The 13763-nt window shown below is 35.2% G+C and overlaps 1 protein-coding gene across 1 annotated transcript in view; it reads right to left on the bottom strand.

Annotated features, from left to right (window-relative positions):
- Positions 1-13763, bottom strand: part of NBAS (neuroblastoma amplified sequence) — a 168086-nt gene that overhangs the window by 19532 nt on the left and 134791 nt on the right. The window contains exon 49 of the mRNA XM_027690224.1: positions 2100-2239. Coding sequence (XP_027546025.1) covers positions 2100-2239 — 140 coding nt within the window. The remainder of the gene's footprint in view (positions 1-2099; positions 2240-13763) is intronic.

The following is a 13763-nucleotide window of genomic DNA, read 5'->3' as shown; positions in this document are numbered from 1 at the left end:
AATTTATTTAAGTATCAGATATACAGTTTACACATATAAAGCTGTTCTCATCACAATTCCTTATAACCATTTCAACTGCTTCTGTGATCTATTAACAAATATCTGCTATTTGCTATCTCTAAGTGAAACTAAAATTCAGTTACCAAAACTCTGACATCTACAGGTAGAATTCAGTTTTCTTCTCTCCTGAATTTTACTTTAGTTCAACGTGGTCAAAAAAGTTATTTCTCAACATGAAAAAGGTAATTATTTCAAAAGCACAGTAGCAACACATTATTTTTTTTTTCCCATTAACAAAAGGCTGGGTTTTTTTCAGCTCCAAAACACCTTATCAATATTTATTATAAATATAAAAAATGCCTTTTGAATGTAGGCAGCAAGTTCCAAAGGTACTTGCAGAGCTTCAGGTACTGTCAATAATTTTTTTAAAAAATACCTTCATGAAATGTTTAAAATGACATCTGAATATGAGACATCTGTGTGGAAAAGCATGCATGCATAACAAGGGTATGAAAATAAAATTTTAAAAAGTATACGGCTTTGAGTACTGATTGAAACAAGCAAGCTACCTCTTTGTTTTCTCACAGTAAACACTGCATATTACTACATGAAGAGAATCTCTTGCCACAATAAGCATTAGTGTAGCTGGAACGTTTTAAAAATTAGGAACTCAAAAAATGTTAAAAGCCTACCAAAAAAGCCCTCAAACTTCAGTTTTTTTACCTCTCCTTCCTTTTCAGCCTTCATAGAATGTAAACCTAAGGAAAAATAATTAACTAATTGCAGCAGTATTTCACTTGACCTTTTGTTCTATAAGTTTGGTTGAGTTTTAGGTGTAAAAGGTTTGATGGCTACACACAGTGTGAGACATCCAGTTTTTAATTAAAATCAAAACCAAAACTTCAAATGAAAGTTGGAACATGAATTTGTGACAGACTACGTAACAGGCCTTGTACTTGCGCATTGAAAACAATTTTTGGCTTTTAAAACTGTCACTAAAGAATTTAGGTTAATGCTCATCCAGGCTTGAAGGTAAATAATCCCTACAGATTACCTTGTAACCCACCAGTTTTCTACACGTGCACTGAAAAGTTACTTTTCACAAAAAGATAAGCCTTAACTTTTCTGACAAATCAATGCACATAAACACTTATACTTTGGGGAATGTAGTCCCCAAGTTAAAACAGGTTGTAATGAATATCCCATAGTAATCCTAAGTAAACACCATTTAAGGACTCTAACCTATGCACTGTCAGACATGGCACATTGGTTTTGGTTCAAAAAATTTAACAGTGGTACTGCTCTCTTTGAGAGATATGTGACATTTACCTTATAAGTTTATATGAATCTTTATATCTTAGAAGTGATTATCAGTTATAGAATACAACCTCTAAATTTTTTACCTTTAAATGCATTCAGAAAGTCACAGAAAAACCCCAAAGAACTGGTAAAATATAATGTAGTCAAGATGCTCCAAAATTAACACTTTCAGTTAATACCTACTCTGATGAGTACAATTCTGAAGTCTTAAATAATTACTTTAATTTTAAATTGTTGGGCTAGGATATGTCTTTCCTTGTATATATTCTTTTGGATACTTTACTCAGAGACAGAAATAATAGGTAGTGAATCCAGAAAAGAGAAGAGCCATTGTTTGGTACTATTATCCTCACAGACCCCCTGAAGATTGTCTGCACATGAGCTTTCAAAGGCTTTTCTGCAAAGTATAACTTTGAATGGAAAAAACTGTCAGAACTTTCTATTCTTTTTTATAAATTTTGTTCATAGTGCTAAAAACAAGAGCAAAATATGTAACCTGAAATTTAAGCAGATAGAACACTCTCCTGTGCAACAGTTCAGGCAATAAAAAGGTTTTCTGTCTCTGCCACAATACAGACTACATCTGCATATATAGGTTTAACAAGAAACTGATTTGAGATACAATTCTGCTTTAAATAAACCATTTATTCTTCTCAGAATGGCCCCTTCCAAAGGTCATACTCTCAGCTATGTTTGAATTATTTGACTGAAAACTACATGACATCAAGCAAGAAGACTTTGAACTCTTGTGTTACATGACTGTTTGAAGAAATGCTCACCCGTTGCTCCTGTCCATTGGTGGCCAAGCTTGAAGTAGTAAAACCAAGTGGTGAAACTCAGACAGACTCTGACTAGACTCCAGAAGTCCCAGGAAGAGATCATACCTTTTTTCTTCATTTTCAATATCTGTCATCTCTACCTGAAGGGGACAAAAAAAAAATTAAAAACCATCTGATATATTTCTTTCCAGAAATCAATGACTTAAAAGCAATCAACAAACTATCTGTGAAGGACATTGCTGTTCCAAAACAATGCAGGAACACAATGAACATCATTTTCCCAGAAACCCATTTTCTTCCTTCTCATTTTCAATTACATGCAAATAAAACAGGAGAGCACAAATGATGGAGAATGACTTAGGTGGACATTCCTAGAACAGTGTAACCTCACATAAGTACATTCATTGATTAGTTCAGAGGATTTTATCTCTGTGTTCTTCAACCAACCAAAAATGCCTTAGATTTCTTTCTCAATGTACAGACATACACACACACACACACACACACATATTTTTAAAGAATGAGTATGTCCATGCTTCCCTAATATATATTACTCTAGTCATGTATGAAAATTCAATAGTTTTTCCTGAATTTGCAGCACCTCATCTTTTCTTACATATGAAAGAACCTTGAAAGATGATTCCAAATTACTTTACCCAGCAAAGAACATTTGCTAACAAGTAATGCAGTATTTCTCTGCATAGGCATTTGAACCTGAGAAAAACAAAACTCCACATCTCATCAGTCAGCTCCCAGACAACTCTATCTTGGGAAAAGTGTCCATCTCTGTTGAAAACCTGCAGTTTCTGCCAGGGCTTGAATTCACGTCAGTCGATGACAGGTTCTTTTACAGATAATTACTGCCTGCAGCTTGCACGGTAAAAAAGTTCCAAGTAAAAGGTCTCACTCTTGAAGGAAGGTTGCTGTAAATAAGAACCAACTTGCTACTAAATGAGAAGTAGCTTCTGTTTAAAAGTTTGGCTATCACACTAGGAGGTCTTTTACAAATGGAACAGAAACTCGCTATCTACCTCACATACAAAAGTTCTGGGAGTTCAAAAATAATTTGTTACAATAACAAGGTAGCTTTCTCTGCATTATTAACACACTCTTACACTGAACATTTCTTCCAAAGTTCAAAAAGTTCCAGAATATCAAACACTTCAGTTTCATCTTATAATTCTGGTGAAGACACACAGCATTAAATGTTAACTTTTCAGCCCAAGTAGTTCTAAGACATCAAACATGGACAAAGTCTTCCTTAGTTCTACATCTACTCTGAAAGATTAAAGACTGCATTCCAATCTTTTCAAAGTGGCTCTAATACATCAAGGGCAAATTTTCAAAAGAGTTTGGAAAACAAACATTACTGATGCATTTATCGAGTTGCCTATATAATCCATGGCGCAGGCTGTGTCTCACCTAAAAAATCCATTGCGCAGGCTGGAAAGGTAAAAGACCTTTCCCCAAATCTTCGTTCGCGAAGACTGGCCATTATTTATTATTATATAATCCATGACTTTAAAATATTTAGTGTTGAAAAACTGTTTGCTTCTGTCTCCAGTGTATATCTGAAAGCACCATATACTAAAACAATTTAGATAGTGCAGAAACATTTCTGAGATATTTCCACTTGAAATACTTTTTTTGTACTGCAAATGTCACATAGCAGACATCAGTTATCCACTTGTAATATCCCTAAATTCCATTTATACTTGTTAATATAAAATATTATAATAGTCAATATTTAAGTTACAAGGCTGAAGAGAGAAGGGAGAAAAACAAGAAATGGTAAAAGAGACATAAGACATGCTAACCTCTAAGGTTCAAAAATATTTAGCATCTTAGCAAAATAATTACTAGCTGGACAACAGAAGCTCTCAGATTGCTTATCTGTCCCCAGATTCCTTCTTCAGACAACTAGCTCTTTAAATATTTAAACCAAGAAGCATTCTGGATGGTCCACTGAGTACATTTTGGTATATTTGCACAAAGAGCATGCAACTTCAAAACACAGACTAAATGTTAAGATCTCTCTAATAATAACCATAAAAATGGAAAGAAATGGCACAGACAATATTAATAGATGAGAAAAGGTGTCACAGAAGGTCCCCCATTAGTAGTGAAGAGTAGATCAGACATCCTATTTAACATGAACTGAATTCCAATAATTCTGCCTAATGCATCTTTACAGACTTGGGTTTACTTTTTTTTACAAGGTTAATTAACTTAACACCATAATTTTGAGTTTTGGACAGCAGGATCCTTGCAACATGATTGCTCCTGACATAGTGCACATTAATTCAATCAAAGTAAATCAGAAGAATTAACTTTCTATTCTCAAACACAGTGAATGTCTGCAGTATTTCTTTCTACAGGGCCTTTTTTCAAGGCACCTATGTTTCCCACTATGAGTAATAAAAATAAAGTGAACTTTCTACAGAGTTAATGATTGTAGTTTTTAAGAAGACTAGTGAAAATTCACTTTTTATATTGCATTTTAAATGCATGTCACATTTACTGTGAAACGGGTGAGATTAGAAAGCGACAGTTCCTTGCTAGAAGAAAGCAATACCTTGAAGCAGCACATTGGAATGAGGTTTTAATTTATATTTATTATACACAGATATTGTATATATATATATATATATATACACACACAACACAAACACACACGGCATAAGTTATCCTCTGCATTGTCTTCACTTTCTGAGGCTGAGTGAGAGCATGGTGAGGAAGCAGCCACCCCTCACAGCAGACAGCATGCTCTGTGTAAAAAGGTAGAAATTCCATCTTAACAAAGGTGAAAGCTAGCTGAGTTGCTGAGGTTAGACAAGCCTGTTGTTATGGTGTAATAACAGTGCAAAAACAAATCCACTTTTAATTGAACACTCCGTTTGTAGTGATTCTGGATGATCTATTCAGATGACTCTGTTGTAACACAGCGTAATGGGATAATATAACTCAGTTCCCCCTTCCTTTTTTTTTTTAACAAAACCCAAAACCATCTGCCTAAACCACTCAAAGCTTAACCATGCAAAGATAACCTGCCATGAACTGCTCAGAGCCCTGACAACACAAGCACCTGTAAAGAAAATCTGCCACTAAACAGAATAACAACGCCCATAGTCAGACTTGAACTTCAGATGAACCCAAAGGAATATGAAAAACAACAAAAAAAGAAAAAAAAAGCAAGGAAAAGGAATGCAAGGACTTTCAGTTTTAACAACAGATTTGCTCAATTCTGACTTGATTTTCTGCAGTTTTGGGCAGTCTCTTTGGCAGCAGAACACATCTGGCTTCATTTTTCTCATTAAAAGGCTGCACAAATATTTACCACAATGGGAAAGTCAATTAGGGGAATTAATTGTAGAAATTATAGTCATGATAAATTATAAAGCAAAATACAAATTAAGTAAAGCCCAAACCTTATGTTAAACTGTTAAAATACACAATTTCATTATCGAGGGACTACACATGTTCAGAATCAAGAATATGCAAACATCTGCATATGTTAATTTTCCTTTAAAAAAACATACAGGAAATTCACAAAGCAAAATACAGGCTACACAAACAACACCAAGTGCAGCTTAAAACTGCATTTGATACTATCAGTGGTCTGAAACAATGCAAACCCCTCTTAATCCTGTGTTCTCCTGAGAACTTTACTTTTGCATCTTTTCCCAGTTTCTCGTTACTAGGTAGCAGCTGTTAGGATTGCCCATAAAGGAGTTCTGACTTGTCCTGTATTACCTCTGCTTAATAAAACCAAAAATCAGGCCACCATTCCCAAATAGTGACCAAGACAGAAAACAAACAACATTTCCAAATGGGAATGCAGATTCCAGCTATGGCCTGTAACAGCTGCAACATGCCTGAAGAAAAGAGTCGGATTTTTTTTGTTATCCAAAATAGAGTACTTTGTGTGTCTTTGAGCACAGCCACACGATACACTTCATTGAATTACATGATTTTAGCCATCAAACAGCTATTTTCTCTCAAGTAGTTATGGTCTGCTTACCAGTAGCAGAGCCTTGTTGTAGCACGTGTTCAGTCACCTGTCATTGTCTTACAGGGACAGTCTTGAACTGCTTTAACTCACAAGTCTCAGGAAAACTAGCACTCTTGAAGAAAAAATTACTGCTGAAGTCTAGTTATTTATCAAACAATTGGCAAAAATATCTCAGTTCTGATACAATTTTGCTAGTAGGAAATCACCACAGATAAGATTCCCAGAAGCTTTTTAAAACATTTGCGTTTATACAAAAAAAATGTGATACATATGGCATGGGTGCTTTTACTGCTACAGTATAAATAAAACGAGGAATCTGGCAGTTGCTTGAGATACCTGTAATGTCTGCAACAGTACACTATCTGAACACAAACATACCCTTTATCATCTGACTTCAGCCATCCCAAGCAAACTTGGAATGCATGTTTTTTATATCCAGTGTTGAAATAAAGACTTAGAGCACTTACAATCCCTGGTCAAATAAAAGCAACTGTTCTGCTTCATGATCAAATCTTTCAAAGACTTATATTAAATCTTATTATTACAAGGCTCTTTCATCACTTCAACACATCCTATTAGATACCAAAAATGCTGAAACCACTCAACATACTTCATCAAGTTTCAAAGCACAAAGTTTTGACTCATCATCTTGTTCCATAGATTCGTTATGGCTTTATACTCATCACATATGGTATGCACAAAGGAGTCCAAATATTAAACGCTGCCTCCCAATTTTGTTCTGTAGCTTCTAGAAACGTAATGTTTTATAAAAACTTAAGATGATACACTTGAAGAATGAAAAGGTTAAAACTGTGGACATCACACACAACTGATAAAGACACAGTTCAGCACAGTAGTCCGCAGGATCAGTACTTTAGTTTGGTACATTATCTCACTGCTGAGATTTAAGTTACTTTAAAATCAGTATTACAACAACAGTAGAATGTTGCTGTATCTAAATTCCGTCATTTGGATATCCACTAACAATTGTTCTCCTGATCCTAAAGGGTAGATACATCTGATAGAGTTATAAATGCTTTATTGCTAAAGCTATATAATCTGAGAATCTCGTGCTGACCAACTTGGCTGATGAGAGTGATTTTTGAAAAATGGAAATGCCAATAGAAATATCCAGCCAATCCAATCCTCTTCTTCATCAAAATACAAAATGTTGCCTATTTACATATGAGAATAACGAGCAGGAAAACTAACGCAGGCTGATCTCCACCCCCAATCTGCCCAATGATATCTATTCTGCAAATTCCATTTTTACTCTCTGTTAGCGTGACAGAGCCACAGTTTTCATCCACAGATTTTGCTCACTACAAGGGAAATAAATGATAAGGATGTTTATAAATTAAGAATCAAGCTGCAGAAATAAGAAAAATATTTTCCTTCATCATAATTGCTTGTTTATCAAGAAAAGCTACATCCATGCTTAAAACTGAACTCCCTGTACTAAAGGCAGAGAAATTTGCAGTTTCAAAGAAAGGCAACTAAAAACTTACTGATTTACATGATTATAAAATTCATTTTATTACCACCCACCAGATGGTAAATGTAAATATTTCAAAATGTGTTCCTGTTCGTCACTGTAGCATAAATTTGAATTAATATGGCACTGAAAATAGAAACACTAAGCAGGCATTTGAGTAGTCCCTTATTGCTACAATACAGTTACAATTTGTCAGAAGTCCCCTGTAAAATGCACTGTTTTTATTTATCTCCCCACCCTCCCCTCCGCCCAAGCTGTAGTGCTAGAGAATTCATCTATGCTGCATTTCAAAATAATAGGCAGATGTGACATTAAAGATTTTATTCAGATTCAAGACAGGGACAACTGTCTTCCACTCATTAGACAGGGTTTAACATGGTTTATAAACAATGACTGAAAGGATTGGTAGCAATATGATAAAATTTCTGTAATTGCCATCTTGGTGTGCTGTTCATGGCACCAAAATACAGCAGTCTTGCCTGAAGGAGTATACAATCTAATTAGGTAAATCACTTTCTACACAACAGGCCAGTCAGGGTTGGTCACTAAAGAAAGTCATCCTCCCACTCTGCAGGTCACCCTGGACTGCCATTCCCTGTTCTGCTGGTATTTGTGTGGCTACTGAAATTCTGCACAAACATAAGTAACTGAAACCTACCTCTAATACAAGGCTGCAAAGTTTAAAGCTTGTTACAAAGGACAAAAAAAATTACAAATTAAGTTAAATAGATATTTTAAAGTTAATTATTCTCAGTATGAACACATATGTCAAAAATCACCCCTAAAAAAATCCAAACCTGCAACACTGTACAACTGTTCCTGAAACTGCATAGCTACTGACTCTGCAAATAAAAGATTAGGAGCTTTTAGAGGCTATTATTTATTTCACTTCCTTCAAATTGTTTCAAAATACTAGACATCCTATTAGTCTTGATGTAAGACACATCACATACTTGTGAAACAAAACAAAACCACAAGCATGTATTAAAACATCTTATTGAATACCTTCACATGCCACAGCAACAGTAAACCCTTTTTAAAGGCAAAACCACAAGTACCGTACTCCCAAACACACTACCAGCTTCCCATTATTTCTAAACCAGGGTTTCTTTTAAAAGAAAACCTGTAAATTGTGATTGAGGGGAAAATCCTCAAAGACACAACAGGGTCAGGCTGGGGAGAGTAGCAACAAGTTTGGAAGAACAAAGCACCGTGTTATTCAGCCACCCATCTGCCAGTGTATGGGCACACGGAAAGAGAGGAAGTCAAGAGCAGCCATGAGAGCAGAGCTGTAAGCTTGGGCATAGTTTGAGATACCTGGTTAAAGGCAGGTTAGTAAGAGACCTCACATTAGGTCAGAAAGATGAGGTTAAAAATCAATGAAAAATTCTGTTTTGTGAGACATAAACTGGAAGTCAGAAAGCCAGAGACAGAGAAGTGGGGAACTACTACCATTTATCCTTACTGCTTTTTCCTTGCTATATTTATAGTCTCATTCTTCAAAGTTCAAAAGGTTTTAGCACTGGAGGAAGCCATTATTGCCATCTATTTTGATCATCTACATAACTGTGCACAATTTTATCCAATAATTTTGCACTAAAATCGTACCTTTGGTTTAAGCTACAATACTTCCTAACAGACCTAGGCATTTGATTTAAGAAAACAAGTTTAAGGTGTAAACAAGTTCGGTGTCTTTCTGGTAAATTATTCCCATCTAACAACCAAACAGTAAATCTTCTTTATTTGATTTTTTTTTTCTAGATTGCACTTATTCAATCTTGCCACAATAATGTCTGAATTTACAGTTTGCCTACACAGTTATACCTAATTAACCCACTCTGACTATCCACAGATAAGGGTAATATTGGAGTAAGTTTCATATATGTTTTTCCTTTTCCTACTCTTCTTTCTCTGTCTGTTTTTTTTGGTCACTGTTGGACACAGAATACCGGGCTGAACTGGACCTTGATCTCAACGAGGACTGACACTTTTATATACTCACACACATATTAAAATTTACATTATGAAAAGACACTGGACACACAACATTTTGTCATACAGAGCTTCCCTGTGAAAACATAGGGACACAAGTAAGCTTATAATTTTCTGTATGTGAAACATGTACTCTCACAAGGCAGCTGAATAGGAGTCAATGAGATCAAGCGAAAGTTGGTTCTCAAAGATATATTTTACAGACTTCCCTCAAATTTAGTATTACCTTAACACACTCACCATAGTATTTATCGAAGTTTTGAAGTTTAAAAGATACTGTGATGTGATACTTTTCACTCTATGTCATAGCACTGTATTGCCATGTACAGAGTTAAAGGTGATTAAGAAATATAGTTCAAAGAACGCATTTATACAGCATTATGTTTTACTTACTTTAAATATTCCCTTTCTTTTAGAATTAAATTCAAAAGATTTCCTATTAAAATGAATATTGCCCAATGACTATGATGAAGCAACTGACATAATCTGCTTCCTTACTGAGCATTCAATCTCACTACTGCACTTCCTATTTTCAGAAGGCCATTTTTGAAAAGCTGATAAGAACTCTTACTTTTGGCAAAACCCACAGAAACCTGTGGCTTAGATTATAAAAGTATTAGCTTACTAACACTACTGTTGTATAAGAAAAGTGCAATTTGAAGTGCACGTACATACAACTAAACTGTAAACCTGGCAAATGCCAAGATTTCCTGTGCACATGAAAATATTTCCTGTCTATAAGAAAATATTTATCTGCCAATGTGTCATTTGTGAAGTCCATCTTTCCTTTAGCAAACATGAGTTTTACTTTCTCAAAAATGTGTTCCAAATATACTCCCCTCATGGCAGAGGAACCTGTCAGCTTTAAATAAGATGTTTCCATCTTACTTTCTCCATCTGCCCAAGTACACATGTGGATAATCTTACTTTTAATCCATTTTGGATTTTGGTAAATGGAAACTTATGTGGTAGTAAGTCACAGCTGAGAAATGGCAACTTTTAAAAAACTGTTCTACTGGCCTCACAAATGTTCCTGGATAATAACAGGATTTACTTCTTGTTTAATGAAAAAACTACTATAGTTTGTAGCCTGGACCAGTGCTGCAGATTAAATTCCCTTGCTTGAAACAAGCATTTTTGAAGCTATGTTTATGGATTTCTCCCAGTTACTGAAAAGCTAACAGCTTTATTAAGGAATGTCCACTTAAAAAACAACAAACCAAAACCAACAAAAAAAATAAAAAACCCCACCACATTCAAAGTACTGTGTCAGGGTTGGATATTAGGAAAAGGTTTTTCACCCAGAGGGTGGTTTGGCACCCAGGCTCCCCGGGGAAGTGGTCACAGCACCAAGCCTGACAGAGTTCAAGAATTGTTTGGACAATGCTTTCAGGGATATTGTGTGACTCTTGGGGTGTCCTCTGCAGGGCCACGAGTTGGACTCAATGATCCTTGTGGGTCCCTCCCAATTCAGGATAGTCTGTGATTCTTCTGTTGGTTTCCATTACTAGGGGGAATATAACCTTAGATAGTGACACAAAGGCCTCACAACTCTCCTCCATTTGAGTTTAAGATCAACAAGGAGACTGAAATTCATGGTGGAGCACAGTTCAAGTTCCAAACTCAGAAAGAGAACATGGGCTATGCTGGAAGACACAGTCTGACAGGCCAGAAGGAAGTGTCTACAAACTGGGAACAATCCATAAAAAATTAAAATTTGAGTCAAAGGTTTTGCATAACAAGCTCAGCATTCACTAGCCGTGCCTTACACGCCAAAGAAGAGAGAACTCTGTGATCAGACTTTCTTGCACTTTCCCCAAAGCTGGACTTCATATATTAAAAACTATTATGAATATGAGTGCTGACCACATATGCAAGCTTGCTGCATGCAGATAGTAAAGGGATGAACATAATCCCACAGGTCAAGCCCTGCTGAAACTAAAGCCAGTGAACATGATAAACAAATTATGGGATTCAAGTTTAAAAACAAATCAACCAGAAGCCTTCTGGTGATGAATTAAACTAAGGCTCAGCCACATATTGAGTTCTTGTAAAATACCCAATAACCTTTTTCTTCTGAACTGATTTATATATTAATTCCTTATCTGCTTCATATGCAGCTCACTAAGAAATGCACACAGATTCGATAAACACAAATGCGTTGCCTAATGCATAAAAATGAATAACCCGTATAGAAAATAAAATCCATTCATTTGTATTCTGCGGAAGACTGTGTCCTAATCTGCAAATCCATTTCAGCCCAGAGAAAACCTCTGAGGACAGTAGGTAGATATTGATAGAGAGATAAGAGCAAATAAAGAAAAAATTATGCATTTGAAACACTTATATATCAGCTGGAACTGAAAGAGACAGGATTAACATACATGTTATTTAACATGTATATTGCCTAGCTGTGAGTTAACGGGTAAAAATTTGGATCTATGTATGGCTTAAACTTAGATCTGTGCAACATGAGGGATTTAAAAACACAGAAGTAATTTTCCTTGTATGCACCAGCTACTAATCACTTTTTCATAATTCATAATTTATGTGTTGTATAGATATCTAACATTTAGATCAGAAAAGAGCATTGGAAGATGCAGCCTAAAAATGACAAGATTTTAATCCTTAAATATTACTTTTAACTGTCAGCTGTTAAATTAGCATCAGCCATTTCCCTCCATACCATATACCAAGTGGTTCTTCAATTTACCCTTCTGATCATCAATACCATGAAGCAGCAGTGCATCCACAAGTTCCCAGGATTCAGCTCTATGTGTAACTGCTGTCTTTATAATGCAAGTCTGCAATTCTTGCTAATAGAGGCAAAATTATTTTAAAAGCTGTTTACATGTAAATGAAAACTTGTCAAAATTAGTATTTCTAAAATACCTTCCTGAAGATATGCAAAACTACCATAGTCAAAGATACATTTTTAAAAAGAAAAACTCACAATAAAGTACAGGAACATAAGGTTGTTGATGTTGACTCTAATTTTAAATAATATTTCAGTACTGCTATTTTCGGTTAAAAAAAGGAAAGAAACTCTGATTTTTATGCAAAATTTCTGCACTGTTTATCCATATTTATGACCTACACCAGGAGCACTTGAAGTACCAGGTGGATGGTTATCACAAAATTATTTACGCTGTAAAAACTAAAATAAAGGAGTAGCTCTGTTGCAGCCATAGAAATAATCACAATAATGTAGGCAGCATCATGCATCTGTCACACCAAATGGCTTTACATAAGCACTGCAATTGGTGGTTTTCTTTTTGATTTGGTGTAGTGAATCTCCTAGCAGTCACAGTCATTATAGCTGAGCCCCTGTGTAATAATAGCAACAATGTGGGAAAAAAACCCCTCACTCTCTCAATCAACAGGAACTATCAGAAATTGCTATGAAGTAAGAACTATTTTAAGAATACCTGAGCAGGACTGCTTACATGACACTGAGTTTATAGATCTCTAAATAAAAACAGTCATCTAGCATGAGAGTTGATGGAATAAGAAAACAGTAAAAAAATCAGTTGTTGCAGTTATTAATACAAAACACTCATTTAAGATATTAAAAAAATAATACCTAAAAAAAACCAGTTTTCAATTCACTTATATTTTCAAAGGACTTTGAACAACATTCCTACTAGAAACCATTGAAGAACTTGATCTGCTAACAGGAACAAAACCAAACACAAACCAGTTTATGACAAAATAGTAAACATAAAAAGTAGAATTTCTCATGGATTTATAGCTGCTTCTTTGCTTACATAAAGTATGCTTTGGGGAGACTACAAGCATTGAACAGATAAGACGCTGACAAATGATTGCCAAGGCTAGCTTATATAGAAAGAAAGCTCCAATTGACTTAAAATAAAAGTCTAGGGTAGGTAAATGACCATAGGATGGCAAATAAAATGTAACAATGGTAAAGCTATTACTAAAATATACTATTTTATAATATGCTACAATAACCTAATCAAGTCAAAACCGTAACCTGAACCTCACTGAATGAAATTCAGAGGCCTCTGGTTCCTGTACAGATGAAGTCAAGAGAGCAATCAAGGTGCTGAGATGCATAAGCATGGACTGAATTTACACAAGGACAGCATATTCACTTCTCCAATTACCTTTTTCAGAAGGTATACCATGTTATCACAATAGGCTC

This window comes from Neopelma chrysocephalum, unplaced genomic scaffold (assembly GCF_003984885.1).
Source record: "Neopelma chrysocephalum unplaced genomic scaffold, ASM398488v2 Primary Assembly neopelma1_80b, whole genome shotgun sequence".
In the NCBI taxonomy this organism is placed as follows: Eukaryota; Metazoa; Chordata; class Aves; order Passeriformes; family Pipridae; genus Neopelma; species Neopelma chrysocephalum.
Note: the sequence above shows the minus strand (reverse complement) of the source record. Positions and strands in the feature narration are given on the sequence as shown.